Source organism: Nannospalax galili, unplaced genomic scaffold (genome assembly GCF_000622305.1).
Source record: "Nannospalax galili isolate Female #2095 unplaced genomic scaffold, S.galili_v1.0 scaffold1024, whole genome shotgun sequence".
Taxonomy (NCBI): domain Eukaryota; kingdom Metazoa; phylum Chordata; class Mammalia; order Rodentia; family Spalacidae; genus Nannospalax; species Nannospalax galili.
Window position 1 is genome coordinate 367,503 of NW_008351455.1, and position 26,776 is coordinate 394,278.

The following is a 26,776-nucleotide window of genomic DNA, read 5'->3' on the forward strand; positions in this document are numbered from 1 at the left end:
TTTGTTAAAAGTCGGAGTTTTTAAAAAATTTGTTATCTTTTCTTTCCCTAACTTTTTTTTTTTTTTTTTTAACTTCAAGTGTGACGGTATAGATTATGGTGACAGCCAGTATAGTTCCAGTAGATACGCTGAGCTTCTGCTAAGCCACAAGCATTTACATGCTATAAAACTTGCTTTGGCATCTTCCTTGAGAAATGTGTTAATCTTAGAATTATTATAAAAATGGTTTTCAGTCTTGCGGACTCTTCTTGGGGGTTTCTGGGATATCAAAGGGCTATGGTTTAACATTGTGACAAAAGCTGGCTTTATAAAGAAAGTGTGAGGTTTGAGAGGAACACATTGGGAAGAGGAACATCTAGGAACCTGGGTCCATAACTAAGATTGATAATAATACTGGCAAGAGTTTAAACTCTACTGCACACACATATAGGAAATGAAGAAGTCTAGATCTTTGTTGCAACAAATTAAATGTCAGTATCAATCATATCCCCTGAAATGTTGCTGTTATTATTCATTTAAGAGAAGCTTAATGTCATAAATTAGCTAGCATAGGGTTCTGATATCTTTTTGTTTACAGATGAAATAAACTGAAATATGAAATAAGAAAGACTATAATCAGGTATGATGGTACACACCTGTAATTCCAGCACTCAGTAAGCTGAGTCAGGTGGATCACAAATTCAAGACCAGCCTTGGCTACATATCAAAATTCTGTCTCAAAACAAAACAAAATATAAAACAAAGAGAGAATATTAATTTTGTGAGATTGATGTGCAAAGTGTGGCACTTTAATTCTGTATAACAGACCAGAGACTATTTCAAAACATGATCAAATTCCTCTTTGCATTCACTCTTGAATTTCCAGTTCCTGATCTCAGGGCAGGTTTTATTTTCCTTCTCATGTCATGAACTTGGTTCTATCCAATACAGCTCTTGTTCCCCACACTACACCTGGTTACTTCTCTCCCCACCTTGGCTCCCATTTGCAATTTTTTTTCTGCCTTTCTACCCACCTTCATGGCTTACCAACATCCAAAAAAATTTTTTTTAAATATTTTATCTTATTTTTTAAAAATATTTTATGTGTATACATGTATTGCCTGTACGTAGATAAGTGGACCCGTGTCATGCAATGCCTGCGGAGGACAGAAGAGGCTGTTGGATCCCCTGGAACTGGAGTTTCCAGTGTTCTTACCCACTGAGCCGTCTCTCCAGCCCCCCAAAGACTTTAATAATAATTAATAACAATAATAATAATAAAGCCTCACTTGGAAAGTTATCAAGAATAGGAACACAATTTAACAATAAAAGAAAGTATTTCTGTTCTTACACATACACTGAAAGAATTTGAGAGTGCTATAGAACTATTACCCAGTTCTAATTCCCATAGCAAATGTCCTGGTCTTCTATTTTCTAAGTAGAAGGGAAGTTTCCAGTACCTTGTTCCCAGTAGGAAGATAAAGGGTAAGTGCTCCTAAACATGACAAGCAGGGAATATCTGATTACTCCTCTCCTCTGCCACAGCAGCTCCTGTAGCTTTCTGCGAGGTATAACCCTTTGTGTTCTGCAGCTTGGATAAAGCACAATCTGATTTATAACTCTCTGCTCAAAACTCTGTTAGGCAGCTGCCTTATATTGTTGGATCCTGAAGGGTTAAAACAGCCTGGGTTGCTGTTTTAGCAATGAAAAGAAAAGGCAAATGTGCAATTATGTTTATTTTTTCAAAATGGGGGATGACGAGCGCTCAAGTATAAAAAATATTTGTAGAAATGTGGTACCAGTGTTTCTCTTTTTTTTTTTTTTTTGTCTTTTTGAGACAGGGTCTCCCTGTGGCTCCAGCTAGCCTGAAACTTGCTATGTAGACCAGACTGGCCTCAAACTCCCAGAGATCCACCTGTCTCTGCATCCCAAGGACTGAGATTAAAGGCATGTGCCACTACGCCCGCCCAGTGTCTCATTGAAATTGGTTCAAACAAGATCTTAAACATCTAATTGTATGAGACTCCTAACTGGTCAGTGTGGTGAGGAACAACTGTTGAATACTTAAACTGGACATCTATAGCATCCCCTCTAAGGCTCAGGGAATTTGGGGAGAAAAGGGGACAGAGAGAATATAAGAACTGGAGGATGGGAAGGAATGCTGCAAAACCCGACTTCAGGATGTGATATGGCTGCTGCACCCATACTCATGGCAGCAGGGGCTACCTGCACAGGACCTGAAAAAGCATGCATTTGAGAGGAGTACTAGGCAGTTAATGGCAGCTGGGGGCACAGTCATTCCTCAGTGGTCGCCACTGTTACCTTGCCCTTGCTCAAGAAATAACTCCACCTGTACTCATGCAGGCAATCTTAATTAAATTCATGAACCACAGAAAACAAAGCAAAACAAAAACAAGACAGGAAAGTCAGAGAGAGACTTAGGAAGAAGGGGTTTGATCAAAGAACACACACACACACACACACACTTATGAAATGTGAATGAATAAATAAATAATTTAAAACTAACTGCTCAAAGGCCTGTATGCAATGAACAATGCAAGATTGGCTTTCACACAAGAGCAACAAAAGCTGATCCTCCATTTGAAGTACCCATATTGAAAAAGAAACTATTTCAATAGACAGAAGTGCTAAAATTAAGAATCTGAAAAATGATTTTCACAGTTTTATGTTGTTTTCTGTATCTTATCAACTCAACAGCAGTTCAAATTTATAGATTCTATGAGGTAAAAGAGTTTATGGAAGATTAGAAAAGACCAAATTGAGTTAGTTGATGGAGCCCACTGGGTTTCCTTAAGGATCCTACAGAAACTGGTTCCAGGTACTGACCCCACAGTCCATTAGTGGGAAAAGAACATCAGGGACTTTGAGTTTGTGTCTTACTCTGAGATAGGGTTTGTTTTTTTGTTTGGTGTGGGGCTCATTGTTGTTGAGTCAGGGTCTCATTCTGTGGCCCAGTCTGGCTTGGAAACTCCCTATGTAGCATAGGGTGGCCTCAAGCTTGCAGCAACCCCCCTGTCTCTATTTCCTCCGTGTTGGGATCAAAAGTGTGATATATTACCCGGGGCTCTGAGACAGTTTTCACCAAATCATCTTTTTTTTCTTTTAGCACAAGTGTGTGACAGTGTAGAACACAGTGATAACCAGTATGGTACCAGTACAACAGCACGACTTGTGCTAGAGCACAGTGGTTTTACCCATGATAACAGGTAGCATTTGCTTGCGTACTCTGAACTACTCTGCCATGTGGCTGGGAGGGGTATGCAGGGCACAGTGTCTTTAAACAGCTGCATCTTCCCCAGGCAAAGACACAGTCTGAGCAATCTCCCCTTCTCAGAGTTCTCTCTGGTCTGACATGCTGGGGCTGGTCATCACCTTTTGGACTCTCCTGCCTTATTTCACTCTCATGGCTCATTTTACTATTAAGTCATTGCCTGTCTTTTTCTTGGCACCATTTTAGCAGTTACCACTTGCTTTGACGTGCCCTTCCATCTAGAGTTTTCATGTGGGCCCCTCTGTCTATACTCGACCTGTGGCTCTAAGGACCACTAGTGCTTGGCATTCAGCAAAGTAGCGCCATCTGGAAATGTTCATTAATGCTGAGTTTGAAACCCAAGTCATGTTTTTGGAAGGGACCAGAGAGAACATGCTCATGGGCATGTCCCTCATGCATTAACCTATTAAGTTATTCAGGAACTTTGCTGAGTGTTTGTATTAGTCAGTTTTGTTAGATATACAGCAGGTTAAGACTTTTTACGCATTCTGTGGGTTGTCTCTTCACTTGAATTACGGTATGTGTCTTCTGCTGTGCAGAGTTTTTAGTTTCGTGTGGTCCCATTTGTCAATTGTTGGTCTTAATGTTTGTGCTATGAGGGGTCCTGTTCAGAAAGTGCGTCCCTATGCCTGCAAGTTCCAGTGTGTTCCCCTACTTTCTCCATTATCAGAGTATCAGGTTTTATGGTAAGGTATTTGATCCATTTGGAGTGTTTGACCGGCACCATTTGTTGGAGATATAGTATTTTCTCCAATGTGTATTTTTGGCCTCGTTGTCAAAGATCAGCTGACTGCAGGAACATGGACTCATATTCAGGTTATCAATTCTATTTCACTGCTCAGTGTGTCTGTTTCTATGCCATACTATGCTATTTCTATTATAGTACCTCTGTAGTATAACTTAAAGTCGGGGTGGTGATACTTTCAGCTCATTTTGTATTGTTCGGGATTGTTTTGGCTATCCTAGGTTTTTGTGCTTCTATGTGAAATTTAAGGTGATTATTATTTCAATTTCTGTGAAGAATTGTGTTGGAATTTTAATGGGGATTGTGTCGAATCCATAGATTGCTTTTGGTAGGGTGGCCATTTTCACAATATTAATCCTACCAGATTAATCCTACCAGTCCATGAGTATGGAAGGACTTTCCATCTTCTGATATCTTCTTCAGTTTTTTTTTCAATGTCTTAAAGTTTTTATTATACAAGTCTTTCACTTTCTATGTCAGAATGGCTAAGATTTAAAAGAAAAGACAAAAGACAACAAATAAATGCCAATGTGGATGTGGAGAAAGGGGAACGTCTTCATTCATTGCCGGTGAGAGTGCAGCCTCCATGGAAATCAGTGTGATGCTTCTTCAAAAAGAGAGAACTAGACTACCACAAGATGCAGCTATTCCATTCTTGGGCATATTCGGACTTTATTTCATTATAGAAACACTTGCTCACCCCTATTCATTGCTGTGCTATTCACAATAGCCAGGAAGAAGAAACAACCTAGAGGTTCATCAGCTGATGGATAAGGCAAATGTGGTACATTTACCCAATGAAATAATATTCAGTGATCAAGAAAAATGAACTTATGAACTTCACTGGTAAATGGATGGAACTGGAAATAATCATCTGGAGTGAGACAAACATTGCATGTTTTCTTCTCATATGTGGATGTTAGCTCTGAATCTTTAGATATGTGTGTGTCTAAATACACATGGAGGCTGGGGGACTAGTAAGGTGCCATGGGGAAGTGGGATTTTTCAAGGGAGATAGAACATAGATATAAAGAGGGAAAGGGAATGACAGAACAGAAAGGATTAAATGATGTGGGGCATGGGAGGGCAGGGTGGAAGAAGGAATAAGAGGAGGGTTAACTAACACTTGGAAACCTACTACTGTGGAAACTGAAAGCATTTGTACAACATATATAAAAAGGGTTTAAATGGTGGTACCCTACAATGCAGGGACAACACCTCAAACAGACATCCTAGCAAATAAAATCCCCAGTTCCAGGAATGGGTCACCTTTGTTTTTGGAGTTATTGCCCAGTAGGGTCCCATAGATCCCCAAACATTACTGGCCATTGCCATTGATCTTGGTTACCCTCCAGAACTTGACAGTTAGCCCTATTGCTGAAGACACTACATATGTGAGTAATAGAACACAGAGAAATCAAGCTTCACTGATTCAGCCTTGAAGCTTCATCCCTACTGCCTAACTTTCATGGTGCTGGAAGAAGCTATGCACGCTACTAGAAGTGAAAAATTATTATCAACCTTACCCAGCTGTGAACCCTGAGAGCTACAATAATGACTAGCCTGGCAAGATATGCCCACTGATTCGATAGTGGCATGAATGTTATAGGAGTAATAACACTTTCTGATTGGAATTAAGGCCTGATCCACAAGATGGAATCCATATCCAGCACTAGTATCAGGGCCAAGAGCCTGTGGCTAGCTAGGTTACAGACCCTGGAGGAGAACCTACTACTATTATTCTGCTAAAAGGACATAGTATTAAATGAACTCCTAATGACTTATTGCCATGCCCACAGATTAGTCCGTCTCTCAACCTTCATCAGAGAAGCTTCTTTTTGCATTAGATGGTGATTAACACAGAGACCTACAATTGGTTAAGGTTCAGAAAGTAAGAGACTTCAGAGTATTCAGCTCTAAATGAGACATCTATATCATATAGCATGTCGGAACTCAAAGCAGTTGTAACAACATGCACAAGACCTATCCAAGGTCACACAGAAAAATTCCAGCATGGGAAGGGTGGGGGATAGGGACGATGATCCACCCCTAGATAAGGAAGGAGCTACTGGCAACTGATAGTTGCTGGAAGGGGGAGAGTCAGTTTTCTTTAAGGTTGTGACCCATAGTAGGTTCACCATACTCCAAGGGATGGATCCACACTCAAGAGTATTTGAACAGCACAAATTGAACTTGATAAACTTTAAAAAGAATAAAGGACACAAAGTTGGGTGGGTGGAAGATGAGGGTAGATCAGATAGGAGATTGGGGGGGTTGAATATGATCAAAATACATTATGTGAAATTCTCATTTAAAGTTATACCTCAGCTCTAAATGAGACATCTATATCATATAGCATGTCAGAACTCAAAGCAGTTGTAACAACATGCACAAGACCCATCCAAGGTCACACAGAAAAATTCCAGCATGGGAAGGGTGGGGGATAGGGACGATGATCCACCCCTAGATAAGGAAGGAGCTACTGGCAACTGATAGTTGCTGGAAGGGGGAGAGTCAGTTTTCTTTAAGGTTGTGACCCATAGTAGGTTCACCATACTCCAAGGGATGGATCCACACTCAAGAGTATTTGAACAGCACAAATTGAACTTGATAAACTTTAAAAAGAATAAAGGACACAAAGTTGGGTGGGTGGAAGATGAGGGTAGATCAGATAGGAGATTGGGGGGGTTGAATATGATCAAAATACATTATGTGAAATTCTCATTTAAAGTTATACTTCAAATATTTATGTTTTTCAAGGACTATTAAAAGGATCAATTTGATTCATTGCATTTAGAAACTGATTGCCCACAGACCCTCCTATGCTAATCCTGCCCAAACTTTCCCCATCTTGGTGGCAGCACTCCCTTTCTCTGAGTTCTTCATTTGTGTCTACTTTAGCTGCATTCACTGCGTCCTTGTGTGTTCTTCACCCTCTCCGTTCTAGTTCTACATTACTCCTTATTCTCCCCTTCCAGAGGAGGCTCAGAATTAGGCCACTCAAAACTTTCTTTCAGTCTATGTCAGCGGTAAGGAGTGAGGAACATTGAAATATTTCATCTGTGTCACTCATAGAACCAAGTAATTACAAAAGAAACTGATCCACAATCAAAACTGTTAATGTTATAAACAAGGTGCCCTGGACACATAAATGAAGAAAGAGTTATTTCTGTTTTTTTTATTTTTAAGTGAGAGTTTGAAAAGAGGTGACCTTTGAGCTACTAACGACGAAGACATTCTACATACTTTCTCACATTCAAGAGCTTGAACATTTTTTGTTTGTTTTTTGAGACAGGGTTTCCCTGTAGCCCAAGCTGGCCTGGAACTATGTAGACCGGGCTGGACTTGATCTCACAGAGATCTGCCTGTCTTAGCTTCTGGAGTGCTGGAATTAAAGGTGTGTGAGGAGGTACAGCAGGAACTGGTCTTTTTTTGAGACAGGGTCTCCCTGTAGCTCCAGCTGGCCTGAATTCACTATGTAGACCAGGCTGGCCTAAAATTCACAGAGATCCCTACCTGTGTCTGCCTCCCAAGTGCTGGGATTAAAGGAGTGTGCCACCTGGCAGGAACTGGTTTTAAAAGCTGACTGGATTTGGTTAACAAAGGAAATGGAGAAGTTTAGGCCATGTGGTTTTCAGCTTGGGGACATAGGGAAAATTTGGTGCTAATGACTATGGTAGGAAATGTAGGTTATTCAGAAAAGAGAGGATGCCACTGGGCATAGTGGTGCATGCCTTTAGTCCTAGCACTCAGGAGGCAGAGGCAGGCAGATCTCTGTGAGTTTGAGGTCAGCCTGGTCTACAAAGTGAGTTCCAGGCCAGCTGGGGCTACAGGGAGACTCTGTCTCAAAAAAAGATCAAAAGAAAAAAAAAAGAAAAAGATAAGAGAGGAAATGTGTTCTGACAGGCTGATGGAGATAGCTATGTACAAGGTACTTGAAGGATTCTGAGCTGACATCTCTGGCTGACTGACATCTCTCTAACCCCAGCCCAGAATGATGTGGCAACCTTCATTCTGAGTCCCTATTTAGGAAGGTTTTATAGTCAATCAATATTTCCCTCATATTTTCAGATATTTTTCTTCATCCTAAATTTGTCATGCTTCAGACTAAAGCCTATTTGGTCGGAGGAAGAAAGACATGTCTCCTTCATCTGTCTGCCAGGAAGAAATTCTTACAATGGAAGAGCTACAATGCAGGATGCAGTCAGCCTTCGGTCATGAGGATTCCTAGGCATCTGCATAAACTTAGTCTGCTGCTTTTGATGCTTTTTTTGGTTGTTTGCTTTCTATTGCTGTGATAAGACACTGAACAAAACTAACTAGGGAAGGAAAGCATTAATTTGGCTTACAGGTTACAGTACATTACTGAGGGATGCCAAGATAGGAACCTGGAGGCAGGAACTGAAGCAGAGACCATGGAGGAATGCTGCTTACTGGCTGGCTTCTCCTGCCCTGTTCAGTTACTTTTCTTATACAGCCCAGGTCTACTTGCCTAGGAATGGCTCTGGCCAGGGTGGGCTGGGCCCTCCTACATCAATTAGCAATAAAAAAAAAAAATGCTTTATAGACATAGCCAAGGCCAATCCAATGGAGGAAATTCCTCCACTGTTCCCTCTTCCCAGGTGTCTCTAGTGTGTGTCAAGTTGACAAAAACTGACCAGCACAGTTTGTTTTGGTGATCAACTGAGTTTAATTGGGGTTGCTTCCATGAGGGAGTTATTTATTGGCACATGGGAAAACTTAACAGCAGCTATCTCACTGAAGAAAATGACTCACCCATATGTGGATTTGGGATGTTTTTAAGTCTATAACCCAAATATTTTACTAAGCTTGCTTTCTAAAACCATCCTTAATTCTTAATCACATTATTATACTCAGTAGTTGCATATTTTTCTATATTAGGACTATACCAGAATTAAGTTCGAATTGTCTCTATTTTTTTTTTCCTACTACCAAAAAGATGCCACAAACATTTTGGCATACATGTCTAGTTTTCTGAAGGATTACTACTTAGCTTATATATACCAGAAAAGTGTACTGGCTAGTAATAATAACCTTACACCTGGGTCCCACAATGGAAGACAATGACTCGGATCCTCCAGTTATATCCTTTCCCATGTGGCAAACAGCCTACATGCCAAAGAGGATGTGCTCAACTAGTCTGTGACTCCCTCTTGAACTACTTTGACATCCAAGATGCTGAAAGATGCCACTACTGCAAATACCCCTGAGAGGCAGCCCAGTGGTGCTAAAGGAAAAGAGTGTGGTTAGGAGTGGTGGTGGTACCTATATGCAAGATTCTTCTCAATGATAACCAAGGTTCAGGTAGGGAGAACTTGGGAGTGAGTCATGAGCCACAGGTTGAATGTAGGAGGCTTGTATTCATCTGCAGCCTAGAAACTTCTTAACTTACTATGAAACCAATGTTACCTTCATACCAAAGACAGAAACACTTTCAAAAGAAAAATATATACTTCTTATGAATATGGTCACAAAAACCCATGCAAGTAAATTGAAACATATATCCACACAAAAATCTGTACACAAATGTCCATAGCAACATTAATCATAACACAAAAAAGAGGCACCTTAAATGTCTACCAACTGAAGCGTGGATAAACACGAGGTATGTCTCTACAGTTGAATATTATTTGACTATAAAAAGGAATCAAGCACGGAAATATGCTAAAACATGGGAGGGCCAGCCACAAAAGCCACATATTCTATTATTTATTTATTATGAATATCCAGAATAGGCAAATTCATAAAGACAGAATGTAATTAGTGGATATCAAAGAACAAGAAGACAAAGAGAACAGAGACTGGCAATACGTATAGGGTTTCTTTCTGAGATAATAAAAAAATTTCTGAAATTAGTGGTGACTAACTTTCTTAACTTTTAAGTTATAAAAACCACTGAATGACATACTCTAAAGGGGTCAGTTTTATGTTATTTCAATTATGTCTCAATAAAGCTGGTATTATTTTTTTAATGTTTTTACATTTATGTGTGTGTGTGTGTGTGTGTGTGTGTGTGTGTGTGTGTGTGTGTGTGTAGGTCAGAGGACAACTTGTGGGAGTTGGTTCTCCCCTCCCACCATGTGGATTCCAGGGATTGAACTCAGGTCATAAGGTTTGGCAGCAAGTGCTACTGGAGCCATCCTGCTAACCCTAAAGCTGATATTCTTTTTAAGTACCTGCTGGCTTGGACCCTTTGGGTTATAGTTTCCAAACTCCCTGGTACAGATCATTTCTGCTACCTTTTCACCATGCAAACAGCTGAGATAATCAGCTTATAGAGAAAAATGTCTATTTTTGGCTCAGTGTTGGAGGTTTTCAGCATGTGGTTGACTGGTCACTTTGCTTTGAGTAGCTATCACATCACCATGGAGACTAGGTAGCAGATCAAAGCTGCTTACTCATGGCCAAGACAGAAAAGAGAAAGATGAAGGGCTAGAGCCCTACAGTCCCCTTTGAAGGCCCTTAATGAATGCATACTATGCCTCCTGCCCAAGGGTTTCTGACCAGCTCCCACTAGTGCCACAGGATGTTTCCCACTAGTGCCACAGGATGGAACCAAGCCTTTAACACATTAACTTTGGGAGATATTTCAGATCCAAACTAAGCATCCATTATTTCCTGACAGAGAAGCAAAGTCATACAATACTGTTAAGTTTAAAACAAAAAAGAAAGGCTACGAAAGAGGGGAAAAATCAAGTAGTTTCTTTTCTTCCATATATAGCATAGTCAAGATTATGAATTTTGGAGCCCCCTGACTAGGTTTGAACTCAAGATCTGCCACTAGTCAACTGCATCTTCTTGGGGACAATGATGGTGTCTAATAAAGCAGTCAGAACAGTGTATGGCACATCATAAAAAGTCAGGGCGTGTTGGTCATTTTATTATTCATTCCAACTGGAAAGCAGCCAGAATAGTTTAATAAAGTGATTTTTCACTAGGGATGCCAAAGTTCTAACCACAAGTGACATTTTAGTAAGAACGTCCTCGGTGCTGCACCATCCACCTCTCCCTGAACCTGTAAGGCTGGCAGCAAGATGACGAGGGCAGATCATTAGCACTCACCAGAAAGGATGCTCTTATCTCTAGGAGCTATTGTTAGCCCTCCTCAGAGGCTTTTCTTTTTCAATATCTGAAATACATTGTGAGAAATTAATTGGTTTTCTCAATCTAATTTCTAGTGTCAGTTGTGACACCACAAAGCAAGCTCCCAGATGGCACCAACCAGGCCCTTTCTCAGTGTTTTCAACACTGATGCCAAGACAAAATGTACCTGGCAGCCTAATCAAAATTGACATGAGAAGAAGTAGCCTCTTGTGAATGAATGATAGGTGAGTCCTCTAACAGAATTGTTATAAATTTTAAGTAATAATACAATGGTAAGGAGTAAATGTCAGATCTGAAAACAGATATAAAATAAAATTAAACCATTTCTGAAAATAAAAACTCCAAATGGAGTAGAAACGCAGCCTAGCTTTTTCTATTTTTCAGTTAGAAGTAAAGTTTTAAAGGAAAAGTTAATACCTTAAAGTACATCCAGTTTTCACGTAAGGAGAAACACAGAATTCTGATGATTTTAGTCTTTTGTTCTCTGGAGAGGATTCAACTTTTCATTATTATCTCTAAGACATTTGTCTGATCCACGTGCTCCTTCTGTGCTTCAACAGCTCTCTGCCATCTGTCATGTTCCTGAGGAGCCTGATAAACACATTTAGGTTAAACCGTTGGGTCTTAAAACCTGTCATTGTGTCATATTTAAGGGCTATTCTTTTTTCTTTTTAACAGAAATGCATTTGACCCTTTTCCCTTAAAATCTTTAGCCTAATCCTAAAACTAAACTTCCGTCTGACAGTAAATCAGATTTAAGTATCTGTGTACTAATAGTAAAATACCTGAATAATACTTTCAAAGTGGCCCATTTTTCTCAACTTTGTGCAAATTTTGTGATCTATGGCTCTTGAGTCATTTGTCATATTGTCCCCCCCTGGGATTTTTAAAGTTGTTTTTGAATTTTTGTGTTTCATTTTTCTAGTGTGCTGTGTGTATAGGACACATGGGAGTGCAAGTGCACATGCAGCGGTTTTGTGCATCCGGAGGCCAGAGGTCAGCATCAGTGTCTTCCTTAATTGGTCTCCACTTTACTTTTTTCAAGACAAGGTCTCTCACTGGGTTTCATCCAGTGTTGGGGTGACAGACGCACACTACCACACCTGGCTTTCTATGTCGGTGCTGGCGACCCAAGGTCAGGTCCTCATGCTCATGCAGCACACACTTTACTCACTGAGCCAGCATCTTTCCAGTCACCTTCAGTCCCCCAGGCTTTGACTTCTTCCCTTCCAATGTTTTCCCTTTAATCATCTTCAACCACCCGCTCTCATGGTTGTATCGTAGGCTTTGCTTTGTCATTATCAGAACTGTAGCACTTGTGAATTCTTTACCCTAAGAATCCCAAATCTAGCACCAATTTTGTGTTACAACTCAACAATTCCATCAATCCTTCTGCCCATTGATTGTACCCCCCTTTTTTTGTCTTTTTTGAGACAGGATCTCCCAGCTGGCCCAAAATTCACAATGTAGACCAGGCTGGCCTTGAACTCACAGAGATCCACCAGCCTCTGCCTCCCAAGTGCTGTGATTAAAGCCATGGGCCACCACACTCACCACACTCACTTTTTAAAACTCTCTATCACCTTCTTTATGTTGTAGCTTTCCCACTGACTGAGTTCAGAATCCACGATCTATATCATCACATCTATTAAAAGCACTATAGTTCCATGGCCCTTTCTCTAACTGAGCTCATCTGGCAAACCTACGTCCATACTTTCAACCTATTCTATGCCTGCATCCCAACATCTGATGAAAAGACCCATCAAGATGACTGTACCTTTTTAAATTTACAGTCTAAATCTCAAGTGTTCTAAAGCCCACTCTGCTGTCATCTTCCATTGCTCTAGAAATATTTCCAAAATGACTCTCTTGTCCCTTTCCATACCTCCTTCCTGCTCTCTCCAAGATCTCACCATCAATATTTCCTGCATTAAAAAAGCCCTTCCTGGTCTCTACATCCTCCTTCAGTGACTTCTTCCCTTTGGCTCTCCCTTCCTTTTTCTCTTCTGCCCACGAGTTTTGAATGAATGTCTCCTCCACTCTGATGCATCTGTTCTTGCAAAGGCCACTGGTGATTCTGTGCTGTCAAATCTCAGGGTGAGGTCTTAATGGACCTCCCTAAAGTATTTGGCCTCAGGGGGGAAAGACCTGATACTCCTTCCATGACCATCTTCCTTTCCTCAATCTTCATAGAGCTGTTACATCTTGTGGTTAAGATCTGAACTTCAGAGTTGGTCATTCTTAGGAAACTCCATGAGAATGATCAGTAAGGGAGCTGGAGAGATGGCCCAGCAGTTAAGAGCAGTGACTGCTCTTGACAGGACCCAGTCCAGTTCCCAGCACCCACATGGCAACTAACAATCATCCCTAACTCCATTTCCAGGAGATTCGATGCCCTCTTCTGATCTCTGTGGGCACTGCACAACACTGGTGCACTTACATACGTGCAGGCTGTACACTCATGTACATAAAATAAAAATAAAATATTTACTTAAAAGAATGATCAGTAATTATGCCAGGTATGGTGGTGTTACTTGTACTCCCAGAACTCAGGAGGCTGAGACAGGAGGATGGAGCGTTCAAGGCCAACCAGGCTGGGCTACATAGTAGTGTTTCCCTTAACAAGAATGAGAAGTAGGAGAAATATAAGCTTAGTGACATAGAACCCCACTTGGCTTGAGTTTCACATACACACCCCTTTCTTAGCAACACCCTTAACAACCTGCGAGCCCATCTGTGTCAAGCTGCACATACATCCTGCTCCAAAAGACGCTGAGCTGTTCCTCCCTAGCACTCTTTTGTTAACTTTTTTTGTGGCCCAAATACATCTTAAAACATATCCTGAAACTCAGGAAAATGAGCCAATCCAGCCTGACTAGTTTTGGGTGTGTGTGCAGTAAGGCACATAGTGTCCTTCGAATGAACTTTTAGGGAAAAACCCTTATTTACCATCTTATGCCTATGCATGATTGGGTGTGCATATAATTAAAATCAGATACATCGTGGGAAAGGATGTGTGCAGTGAACAAAGGCTTACCTGTCAATCAAAACATGAAACCACTCGTGCTTCACCCCTAAGCAACCAGCTCCTCTTCCTCTTAGGCTCATAAAGGATAGCCCTCAAAAGAAACCAGGTGCTCTTGAGCAAATCTCACCCAGAACTCCTTGCTCTTTTGCAGTGTAGCTATTCCATGCATTTACTTTGCTTCTGAATAAAATCCCCTACTACTTTGCAACTTGTGTACACTTCTTCAATCTTTGAAAAAGATACCAAGAACCTGAAAGCACTCAGTCCAGGCAAAGACCCCTGGACACTACATCAAGTAAATATAAACACAGGTAAGTTTTTTGTGCCCTAAACACTTGAATACCTTTTCTTTTGAAGATTATAAATTCTTTCCAGAACTTAAATACATTCTATTAAAATGTCACTTAAAAGCAGAGACTGTGTCTACCAGTGTCTAGAGAACCATATGAGACCATAGTGCTATTTTTTTAGATCTTGCTGTATGACCTTTGGCCAAGTGCCCCAATCTTTGTGAGTAGAAGTTTCCCCACCTGAAAAGTAGATAGAATCACCCTTGTTTAAGATAAGGGATATGTGTGTGTTTACTAATAAAGGAAATAATACTCATCTTGAATTCATCCAGCTTCTCCCTTGTCTACTCACTTGAATGTGATCTCTCCTGGGGAGCCAGGCAGAGCATATTGGCTTAGCCTTGCCTTCTGAACTTGTTCTTCATAAGATTGTAAGTTCTCCTAATGATGGAACACATATAATAGCATGCTTATACAATTCCTTGTGGACATAAAGAAATGTTACTGGCTTCACAGGTAATATGCTGATGAAGAAAGAAGAGTAAGTAGATGAACAGGGGTGTAGGGGGTCATTGGCATTATGGGTACGATGCAGAATGGCTGGTTACTGGCCTGGGCGGCATAGTTGGTAGCCCTAGGCCTCAGAATAGTAAATGCACCAGCCGTCCCTCCCACTCTCCAGCCCCAGCCATTAGGTCAACCACAAATGTCCACACATTTCCAACTACTTCCTGGAGCTTGAGAACTAATAAATGACACAGCCATCTGCTGCTTTATAGTTTACAGCAAATGCACCTTCAGAATGAAATTTGCTTGAGACAATTCCTATAGTACCTTTACCCACAATGTTTTCATGTCAATAGGCTTCTAAGCTGAAAGCTTTTGAGACTTGCAAGCTAATTCTGAAACACACTAAGCCATAAGTGAATGACGGCTGTACCAGGATCTAAACCTACTGAATGGAATGACAGAGAGGGATCTTTTGACCAGCAGTTTGGAGACAGAATGTGGCATTAACATTTGACAATAACTACACTACAGCAGAGGGCCTTAATCCTTTTTTACTTGCTTGTGAGGGCCCAAGCAAAATGAGGGATCTCTATGTTCTTGAAAGGAATTTAGGAAGTCAAGTAAGTGATCTCCACAGCCATTACTGGGGAGGTATTCTAGTACAATGATGTATGCTCAAAGGACACTGTGGTAGACCAGTGTGATAAGCCCCTCAATGATTTCTGCCTCTTGATATAAACACCTTCAGCAATCCTCTGCCCTTGTTGCATAGGACTGTCCTCCGAAAGACAGACCACGGACAGATGTCTTCTGCCCAAGCTTGGTTGCATCTTCTTGCCATCACGGCCAAGCTTGTTGACTACTGCACGCCACAAGAAGGAGGGGCAGAGAGAGTCTGCCTTACCTCCCAACCAACTGTTAGAATATCAATAAGCCCCATAAATTGAACTGGTCCAGACTATAAAAATGTCTAGTCTCTCTGTTGGAGGACCTACTTTTCCAGTCTCACTGGTCAATTACCTGGTGATAGAACCACTCCCAGGAAGGCAGCGTCACCTTAAGTTATGCTAAATAGATGGGCAGAATACCTGGTATGTTAATAAGGTAGTGAATATTTCCTGTCTGGAACTAGCTCAGACCCCTGCAGAACTTCCAGACCAGCCACAGCCATGTAGGTTTCCATAAGTCTATTCGCTTTCCTGAACTCTTCAGGAAAGCATAATTTCTTTCTTTAAGGCTTTGGGCTGCCCCTATCATCTTGTATTTCTTCACTTTTTCTCTAAAGCTTCCTTCTCCCAGCCATGTGGCTGTGAGTCAGCCACGTGTCTGACCTCCATGCAGGCTCTAAACCTGCATGGCTCCATGGCTTTCTTTCCTTCCCACCATTCACATCAAGGCAGCTGCCAAGATTGCCAGCTCACCTGCCCTGAGGATTTTTCTTTAAGATTCTAATAAAATTGTAAAAGCTTCCATTTGGGTCCATCCTTAAATTCTTGTATGAATGAGACTAAGAACACTCTAGGGGACCCTCTTTCTCCTTTTCACAACCTGTCAGTCCTAGTTGCCTGAGGGGGAGGAGCTAAGAGTACAGAAACAGAGGAGGTGGAGGGGAGGCTCTCTAACCATTTTGTGGGGCTGTGGGGAAGTCACTGTCCATGCTTGGAGACTTTCCAGAAAGTTCGGCCTTGGGGGAGGGAGGACCCATAAGTAAACCCCTCACTCATTGCTCTGTAAGTAAGCCCAATAAACTCCTCCTGGTTTCCCAAACTGTAGTTTGGGAAAACAAGTGGTGGGGGGTGTGGCTTGTTTACACCTCTGGGAGGGAATTTTTAGCTACAAAGTCTAGTAAATTCACTGAGTCTTCCCAAGCACAGGGACCAAAGGGCAGAGAGGAAGGGGCCGGACGTGGTGTGCACCTCCCAGAAGGAATTTTAGCTGCAGCCCTTAAGTATAGGCTGGACCTGGGAACTGGTTCTAAGGAACAGAGTATGAAGAAAGTGATGGGATATCACTTTCAAGACTCCATTACAGAAAAAGACTTGTTTTGTACTCTTTCTCTCCCTCCTTCTCTCACCCTCTCTCTGAATTTTCTAGGTTTATCTGTTCTCTTAAGGTCAAGCTTCTATATTGTGAGCTGCACCTTAGAAATGTCTGCTCAGCAAAGGCAGCCAATAGCTGTCAAGAACCAGGGACTGAGGCCCTCATTCCAATAAGCCACGATGAACAACCACGTGAGCAGGCTTGGAAGTGGGCCAATTCTGGACTATATGAGAGACCCTGCAGAACTGAGGCCCTCATTCCAATAAGCCACGATGAACAACCATGTGAGCAGGCTTGGAAGTACCATGTGAGCAGGCTTGGAAGTGGGCCAATTCTGGACTATATGAGAGACCCTGCAGCAGAAGACCTAAGCAAACCATGACAGGTTCAGAAACTATGACAGAATAAACATTTGTTATTTTGAGACACTGAGTTTTGGGGTCATTTTGCTACACAGCTATAGAAAACTAACATACTCAGTTCACTCTCAATCGGCAGGAAAGCACTCAGTTGTGAAAGGCTTCATGACTTACAGTCTGAAAAACACATTTGAATAAAGAATGAGGCAGGATTGAATACAAAACTTTCTTGAACATCTCTGGTAGAAAAAACACAAACATATATTTCAGAATGGTACAGAAGAGAGAGTAACTAGAGGCATAAAATGTAAGGTGAGATCATTAGCTCTGTAAATTTGAGCATGTTGTTTAACTTCTCTTCATGAAAAAACTGACTATGACATATTCTATGATACTGTGATCTGAGGAACTCAGGCAAGTCACACCCCTGAATCTCTTTCTCATTAGCTAGAAACTCCACAATTAGGAATTGGTTTCTCAGTTTTTCCAGGAGCTGTCCTTGACACTCCAGGAGAGAAATCTAGGATGGTAAGACAGATGGGGAAGCAAATTCTATGGATCCTTTTGGGCTAGTGCAGAGGTGGATTCTTGTGTTGGCATGAAACAGCAAATGGGAGGGGTGACAGCAACACAGCCAACTGGCTTCACAGTTTTGAGGAGGTGGTTGACTTTCTCCTGCCTGATAGGTGAACTTGTCACTGATGACATTTCCCTCTTACCTTGCCTCTATGGAAGGTTAGAGCAAAGTAAATGTCAGTCAAAGCTACTGTGTCATGTTTTATGGTTCCCATAACTGCATCCTCTTTCCATATGCTGATTTGTCTACTTCTGGCTTATAACAAATCTTGTTATAACACAGCTGAAATCCTTTTAGAAAAATGTTGGAGGCATAAGTAAATATAATGAACATAGACATCGACGCTTGAATTTTTTTTTCTCTAATTGTGATAATGTAAGTAGAACCAACCAATCTGTAGATTTCTTTCTTGATTATTTTCGGAATTTAATTTGGTTTGAGGGGGAGGACAAAGATTTAAACTAGCATAATTTTTTAAAGCATAAATTTGAAAAAGAAAAGAAAACACAACTTGCAACAATATTTGTACCGTTTTTATTAAAAATAACCATCTGAATGCATTTCCATAGCATATTACAGTTAAGTACTTCATTACATTACTAGAGCATTCAGTAGTTGCAAAAGTATTAAACTGTGCTTGGGAAGACTCAGACTGGTTTGAAGTCATTCACTGAAAAGAAAGCCATTTTCCTCATTTTTTACACTCATGACATTTACCAGAGTCATTCAACTCCAATTTACATTTAAAAATTATAGACAAAATCCTACTGAAATCATCAGATAATATCTTATGCTGTTACAAATTTGTTATACAAAATATAACACTGGCGCCAGATTTGTATCCTCGTGCTTTGCAAAGATATATTGCACATGCTAAAGCATAGAGTCTGTAGACAAAACTCCCAAAGGAAAGGTACTTGCATTGAATCTTCAGATCACTGCATAAGAAACACATAGAATTACATTTATACACACACTTGGATTGTCACTATCTTAAAACGCTGTTCCCCTATAATACTGACCTATGGTTTACAGTTTTGCAAGAAGAAAGCATTTTAGCACTGCAAAATCCAACATAATTCCTATAGAAAACTTTAGCATTTTAATTTCAAAGCAGAGAAAAGGGGAAATAGGAAAGAGGACACTTTGTACATTCAAAGAAGGGTAGAAAGAAAAACTCACTGGTATTATATTGCTCTGATTAACACTCAAATGAAAAAAATACAAAACATTTCACAGAACATTTCCAGAATATACAAATGTAAAAAGGCACTCTAACTTCATGTTCCAAGACAAAGAAAAAGGATGATTCTTTGACCAACACAATAGATAAGCAAACCAAGTTGCTTAACCAGTACAAAGAATGGCTAATGCAGAAAATCCATTTGATGTTTTAATATAATAATAAAATAAGTCAAGCAGCTGTTTACTGCCAGAGGTACCAAAATGTACTATGGTGCCCTTTTAGTACTGATGAACAGAAATCCCCTGAGCTATTTACTGTAGAATCATAGCAGACTTTAGGCAATTTGGAGATAGTAATGAATAGACCAAAGATAGGCAGACATCAGCGAATAGGTAAGTCCAGTGAAACATGGTCCTTGTAGCTGTGGTTAAAATATAGTCTAAAAATAACACATTCAGGTCAAAGTATTAAGCAATTAAGATGCTAATAAAAACATTTTTTGTTGTTTTTTCCCCTTGGAATGTTATGCTTCAAATATAAGTTTATTTATGAGAGATAACTGAAATACACAGAAATTATAGTTTTAAATACATGTCTTTAAAAATTTGGGAGGTAAAAATAGAGGCAGAGAAGGAGCAAGAGACGAGCTCAGAAGAATGGCTCTTGGTAAGCCTGATTTCATTTTGTTCCTTGTCCTCCCTCTAACAGAAAACAGGTTGGAGCTTAGAGCTCAGCTCCATGGAGACAAGGCCCAGGCTAGATAAGGCTTCTTCAACATGACAGCTCCCTGAATCTTCAGTGTTTCAGTAAAGATAAGGTCATTGCTGCTCATTGGCAATTTTTCTACTTTTTTAAAAAAGGTACCTGCTCTAAACAGAAAGAACAGAAGAAGGAGGGAAACCACACGAAGAATTAAAAAAAAAAATGTTGCTGGTGTAATTTTTTTTTCTTTTCTTTTTTTTTTGATGAAATAGATACCAGTTTTATGAGACCTTCAAACAAGGTTTCATTTGTGAGGAACTGAATGTGAGTTTTAATTAAATCCAGGATATTAAAAGAGTAAGGGTAAAAGTCTTCTACAGCTTGCTGAAAAAGATAATACATTATCTGGATCTGATCCAGATGTCATAGAACACTGTTTACAAAAGTATCTCACATATACTATAAATAGAAAATTCCAGGATGAAGATGCGGAACCTACTGTAAAATGTTGGAAAGTACTGCCTTAACACTGCATATTTCTTTTCTGAATCTTCTTCAAGTGCAGAATGGCACTTGGGCTGGTTTTTTATTTCTTTCCTGGGCACAGTGCCCACATGTAGCATCATTTCCCATTAGGTTATCAGGACCATGTAACATTTTCAGTGTAGTTAGGATAAACTCTGGGTCTTTCTTTGAGCCACCTTTGTGCATATGATCTGCCATATCACTTTTCATCTCACAGAGAGCTCTAAGCTGGCTACAGAGTGGGACTGAGCAATGGATGAACCTGAGGGTTGATTTGAAACCTTAGTAGTGGAAATGCTGGATTTAACTCCAGAGCTGTTGGCTGGCCCAAGGTCAAGGGTACATCCCCATTTTTTTTGTTATTACAAATAAGATACATATCAATTAAAATATAGAGGAAAAAAACAGAAGATAGTTCCTCAGCATTTGTTTCATTTCAAATAAATATAAACACATTTACACCAAAAGTGTACAGACATTTCCTCTAGTTAAAAAAAAAACAAAACCAAACACCTGTGGTCAAAACATCATCTATTACAAATGTTCAGTCATCAACTAGAAACTTGAGTTATAGGAAATATAAAATATGATAAGGACTGGCACACAAAAAGAGTACATTTTAACCCCATAGAAAAACTACTATGGTTTTTATTTGCATTTTGAAAGAAAGAAAATCTCCCATTTTACAGGGAGAAGCATTTTGGTCCTCATGGATAGCTGGTGGATGAAGTACATACAAATATACACATATGTGTGCATGTGTCTGTGCATAATTTTTAAAGTCTCATTCTTCTTTTTGTACAGCTGTCCCAGGTGCAGAACGGGGTCCATTCAACCTAGAAGCTTAGGCAGAGGGAGCAGACATAGTATTCACAATGCTGATTTCATCACCAAACATCTGGCAATTGGCTTTCATTTCCACATCATTCAATTCTACTTTCTATTTTTGTTTTCTTAATTCCCTTCTGTAGCCATATTGTCACTCAGTTGATATGACCTTGACTGAGAAACTCATTTTTTATTTTACCATTGATGGACAGTGTTGACGATTCTGATGCCTTACAAAGTAATATTTTCATTTAGGAACAAACTAACAAAAGGATAATTTCATATTCGAATTGCATATTATCTCATAGTTTTGGTGCAATATAATTCAACTGAAATGTTATTAGATAAATTGGGATCAATCACTCAGGTGAAAAATCAGTCACAAATTTCATATGGAGAGCCCTGGGTGCTGTGTCTGTGTTTAATGAAAAAGCATGATCAATTTTTCCATTCATTTGGCAACTTTAACAAAGATCCCTGGACAAAATTTGTGGATATTTAAGTGCTTACTATAGAGAGGACAGAAAGAATTGGACTCCCTTAAGAAGATAATTATAGGCATTATGTCTGAAGATGAACACCTTTACCTTTGGCTGCTACTGAGGAAGTAAACATCAAAGTGAGAATCGGTTCCAGGCATTTCCTATCCACTTCTTCCCTCCCCTCCCAGAGGATATGAATGCCTCCTCAATAGATCTCACAGAATTCACCGAGTACGTGAAAAAAAAAAATTTATAGTGAATAGTTGCCTCTCTGTTGCATTATACTCAAAGCAAAAGAATTAAATACTTTGAAATTTTTGACTTGAAATGAGAAGTAGACTTTCACAGAAGTACCTTAGAGCTAAAGAAAACATGAAGCAAACAAAAGCCAGACCCATCTGTGTGTATTTTTGCCTACAGCCTAGCTGCCCTCTCTGGGCTGGGCTGACTCTTTTTCTACTGGCTTCTAGAAACTTGGGCCCCAAATACTTGAACAGAGCAAAAAACCTGGAATTCAAGCTTTTTTCCTTTCCTGCAACACAGGTGACCAAAGAAAAGCTTGTATAGTCCAAAGTCAGAATGTTTCAGAATCAGAATCGTTTTCATTGTAACCATCCTCCGAGCCTACGTTGTTACTGCACAGGCTAACCATGCTCCCCAGATTGGAGAGGGTTGTCCTGCTCAAATTGTCTTTTTTAAAACAAACGAAGTTGACAGCCGCCATTGTACTGGAAGGAGAAAAAGGCATCATGGTAGCCAGAATGAGGGCCAGGCAGTCAGCCACGTCTTTATTAGGAGCACAAGCCAGGGCCGGGGTATGACCTGGGCGTAAATGCAGACAAGGCAGTGGTTAGTCCTGGGGGTCCAGAGCAACACGCACATTCCACAGTACATCTCCTACGACTTCACGAGTGGAGATGTATGTTGAGTTAGAATTCATGCCAGGTGAAAGGAGTTACTTCTCCCAAGTCATGCTAGGGGTGAGGCTGGAGGGAACAGGGAGGGGGAAATGGTCTATGGAGGTTTGGTTTTCAGCTCACATGGCTACAGAAAGCATGGTGTTATCCCAAGTTAGGAAGAATATCAGCCTTCATCTAGTGAACAGAAAGATGAGGCAGAGAAAGGGAGGTTGGGGACATTCCACAAGAACAGCAACACAACAACCAAGACGATGTTCCAGTAAAAGCACACGCAACCATGAGCCTCAGACTTGGCTGAGGAGGACTCCTGTTCTGAGAGCAGTCATTTTGTGACAGGTGACTATGTGTCAGATTAGAAAGGGCAAAACCAGATGTCTGTCAGAATGGCTGATGTCACTTTATATAGATGTCATAGAAAGTACACACCAATTAACTGGTTCTAGAAAAGTGAAACCATTTCAAGAGGGCAGGCCACTGGTTGTTGGTAATTAATAATTTGTGACTACTGTTTATGAGAACTTTAATAGGCCTTTAAAATGTCACCTCACTGGCTAAAGTTACAGATCTTTATGTTATGAGCCGTAACGAATGTGGAGAAAAATCATTTGCCATAATTAAGAAGTATGATTCTGTATCATTCAGACTTAAGGCTTCCAGACCAGATGAGAAAAATGGACCAACATGGGAAGTGGATTACTCTTATGATTTAATTGCTTCCCTTATCCAACTTTTGTCCGATTGACCAAAGATCCCCAATACAATGAGCAGTGAACTTGCTCAGTCAATCAGATGACCGTAAAACTTGGCTGTTTTCTGTCACTGGACCTGTCTCTCAACCTTTTGAAAGATTCTTCTTTATAGCTAACAACAAAAGAAAACTCCTAACATTCCATTGCCGGAAGGGCAGTGAGGAGTGCTAGAATTATTATGCAGGGCTATACCGAATGGCCCCAAGTGTTCCCAGGGCTGCAACTAGATTCTTTAGACAGGCAGCCTACATTCCACTGGCATGGGGCTCTTGTTCCTAACACAGCGATAGACAGAATACACCTAAGAGGTGGATATTCATACCAGGGAGGGAGGAAACAAATTTATTCTGGTCTCTACATTTTGGAGAAAAACAGTGAGCTTCTGCATGCTAACCCTAAGGTATCTAGAGGTGATCGAAGGATGAGGAAGGTGAGGTGGGAAAACCAAGGAGATGGGGTAAAAGAACTTTTTGTACTTCCTAGATGAGCCAGGTTAGGAATAGAGCAGGGTACATGCTAGGGTACGTGGGGCTGCAAAACCAAAACTAAAGAGTCAGCTAAGATGTCAGCATAGCTGCTTACTTCTGAGATATAGGCATGGGCTGCTAATTCCAACACCTGTAATAAGCAGTTAATTGAGTTGCATTAATACATTAAAGTACTTTAATTAGATGCCACATTACAAAAATTACTTCATTCATAACTATCCAGAAGATACTCTTTCTCTCTCAGAGGCACTGTGGCTAAAACAGTAGTTTAGTATGATTCTAGTATTCACTAGTTTTTATAATGTGTTAGGAAGCAGAGTAGAAAGCTTCTGATTAGAATAAGCTCATTTAGAAAGGGGAAGTTATATAGACCAGGAGATTCTTTCAGCCTAGACCTTAATTAAAATTTTTTTATTCATGTTCCCCAACTTTTTATACTAGAAATATGAATTCTGCCTTGTATGTTACAAGAATGTTTGATCTCAGAATGAACTGAAATGCAAAATGTTTCCACTGAGCCCTTGAACATGCAATAATGACATGTGTTCTCTCTCACTCCTTAATATAAGCAGTTGGACTTCCCAAGGTCAAGTTGAAAGTTTTAGGAATGCCCAAAATATTTTAACCACCATGCTAAGGAGTTAGAGTTCAACTGCTGATATTACATGCAAAATGAACAGCAATGGTGGTCAACAGGTAGACAATGTATTTTACAGAAAGACAGACTAGACAGATAATCCTGGTTCCATTTCTTACACACAAGGAACTTCCAAGGGGGAGAAAATTCTTACTGGCTCTTAACCAGCTCCTATCTTTCTCATTGTCCTCTAGCTGCAACCAACATGTTTCCTCTAGCAACTGATAACTTTTTCCACTTACCATTTTCATCTACAGAAAGTACGCAGGCTCCTTTGGCCAGCAACTCCTCAACTACCACCTTCAAGCCATTGCGTGCAGCAATGTGGAGAGGTCTGAAAAACAACATGGAACAGCAACTATGACACATATTGTATGAGTGCTATAGTTGGGGTCCTCCAAAGGCCCATGTGCTAAAGGCTTACACCCCACCTTGGTGGAGGTAGGAAATGATGGGCCCTACAAGGGGTGGATATTTTTACTTTTGAAAAAAGATGTGTTGACCATATCTTTTCCAGGTATTAATGATCCAACTTTCTTACATGTTTGGCTCATATTCCTCTGGAAGTGTTACAAATACTCTGCGTTCAGGCTCAAAGGCAAACAGAGGAATTCAAGCTCACCAGTGTGCTCTGTAGAAGGCTCTTACTGGCTAGTCTGAGTCACTGTTTCACAGCTCATCAAGAGAATGGTACTAATATATGTTCTCAAATCCCATTCTTATTAAGTCTTCATAGATGTTTCTGGATTATAATACCTTACAGTAAGAATAGTGTCTCAGTATATTCTGCTATATACTGCTTAAGAATCTTAAATTAGAAAAAAATATGATGTTCATTTGCCTTTAAAACAAATGCATAAATAATTTCCTAAAATGGAAACAAAGCAGTTTTTAGATCCTTCACTGGTTACATTGAATTATATTAAAATATAATTAAGACAAATAGCTTAGAAACCCTTCAAATGTATTCTGGGAATCTGATTTATAAACCTGACATTTTTCCAGTCAGAATATATAATGCTAATACATAATACACATAGTTTCTCCAAATATGTCAGTTTTTATAAGCCCAGAAGATTTTTCTAACAGCTCACTAAATTTATAATGAAACTATAGAAATACCAGCAAAGAAAACAAAGACCTTACAAAATTCTGTGAAGCCATATCAAAATAAGGGTTCTACTTAAAACTGTATAGCTCTAGTCAACATTGCAGGTTTGTGGGTCTAAACGTCAAGAAGAGGAAGCCACGCCTAGTGCACTCATGAACTCCCAGAAGCTGTGGATACTTGCACAAGATCAAGCCAGTCAAAATTCCAGAGTGGATGATCTCCAGGCCCTACTCCTTACTGAGAAGCTATTGGCAGTGGATAGCTGTGGGGGGAGGGAGACATTCTTCTTTGAGGATGTGGTCACTAATAGGTTTCCCATGCTCCAGTGGATAGTCCCATACCCATGCACATATGGGCAGAACTAACTTAACTTAGTGGGTTAATTGAAAAAAAAAAAAGGACATGAAGTTGAGATGGTGTTGGAGGATCGGTGAGGGAGTTGGAGGGGAAAATGGTGAGTGGGTATGATCATATTCCATTGTACACATGTAAAAATTCTCAGGAACAAAAAAAATAGTAAAAAATAATACTATGACTCTGGGCTGAAGTCAAGCTTTGGTTGTTGCACTTACGTCTGCAATGCATTGTTTTTGGCATTAATAAGGCTCTCATCTTGTATCTTGTCAAGTATTAACAAGGCACATTTTTCATGACCCTAATGAAGAAAAACAAGAAATATGAGACAAAAAAGCATTCATGAGAAGGTACACGATTCTGCATTAAGTTGAATATCAGCCTCCCCGGAAAACATTCTTCAAGACTATTTTCTGAGTAATTTCTTTTCTAAAATGTAAATGGGCCCAAGACACTCTTAAGATTCTAAATAAGGCCTATTAGGACTTGTTCAACATATGTCTGATCTAAATTATTCATATTTAATATTAATATTTCCAAGATAAATGTTAATGTCCAGAGAGCTAAAGCAGATGCTTGTTGAGCTAGGTCAGTGGGTAATGGCAGGAGGAAGGAGCATCCTTTAGATCCTTCGACGCTGCTCTTTAAATATACATCAGGTTCCTCCAACACTTACCGCTCCAGTGATCCAACAATCCCTGGAATTCCCATGGCACCTGTTATCCACACCACCTACCCTCGTTTACTACCTGATATTGTGAAAAGCCCTGTTTCTGATGATTTTTTTCCCTTAACCAGGAACGATATAGTTATCTCTGGATCTTATGACAATAGATGCTTGATAATTAA

The 26,776-nt window shown here is 40.1% G+C and overlaps 1 protein-coding gene across 5 annotated transcripts in view; it reads right to left on the minus strand.

Annotated features, from left to right (window-relative positions):
* Positions 1–18,460: 18,460 nt before the first annotated feature.
* Ankrd44 (ankyrin repeat domain 44) overlaps positions 18,461–26,776 on the minus strand; it is a 350,075-nt gene continuing 341,759 nt past the window's right edge. For 2 of the 5 annotated variants that reach the window (XM_017801990.2, XM_029553614.1), the window contains exons 26-28: positions 26,146–26,228; positions 24,705–24,796; positions 18,461–22,490 (exon numbers count right to left, since the gene is read on the minus strand). In XM_017801990.2, coding sequence (XP_017657479.1) covers positions 22,243–22,490; positions 24,705–24,796; positions 26,146–26,228 — 423 coding nt within the window. In that variant the 3' untranslated portion in view covers positions 18,461–22,242. The other 3 variants (XM_029553616.1, XM_017801989.2, XM_029553617.1) reach the window with 3 other exon arrangements.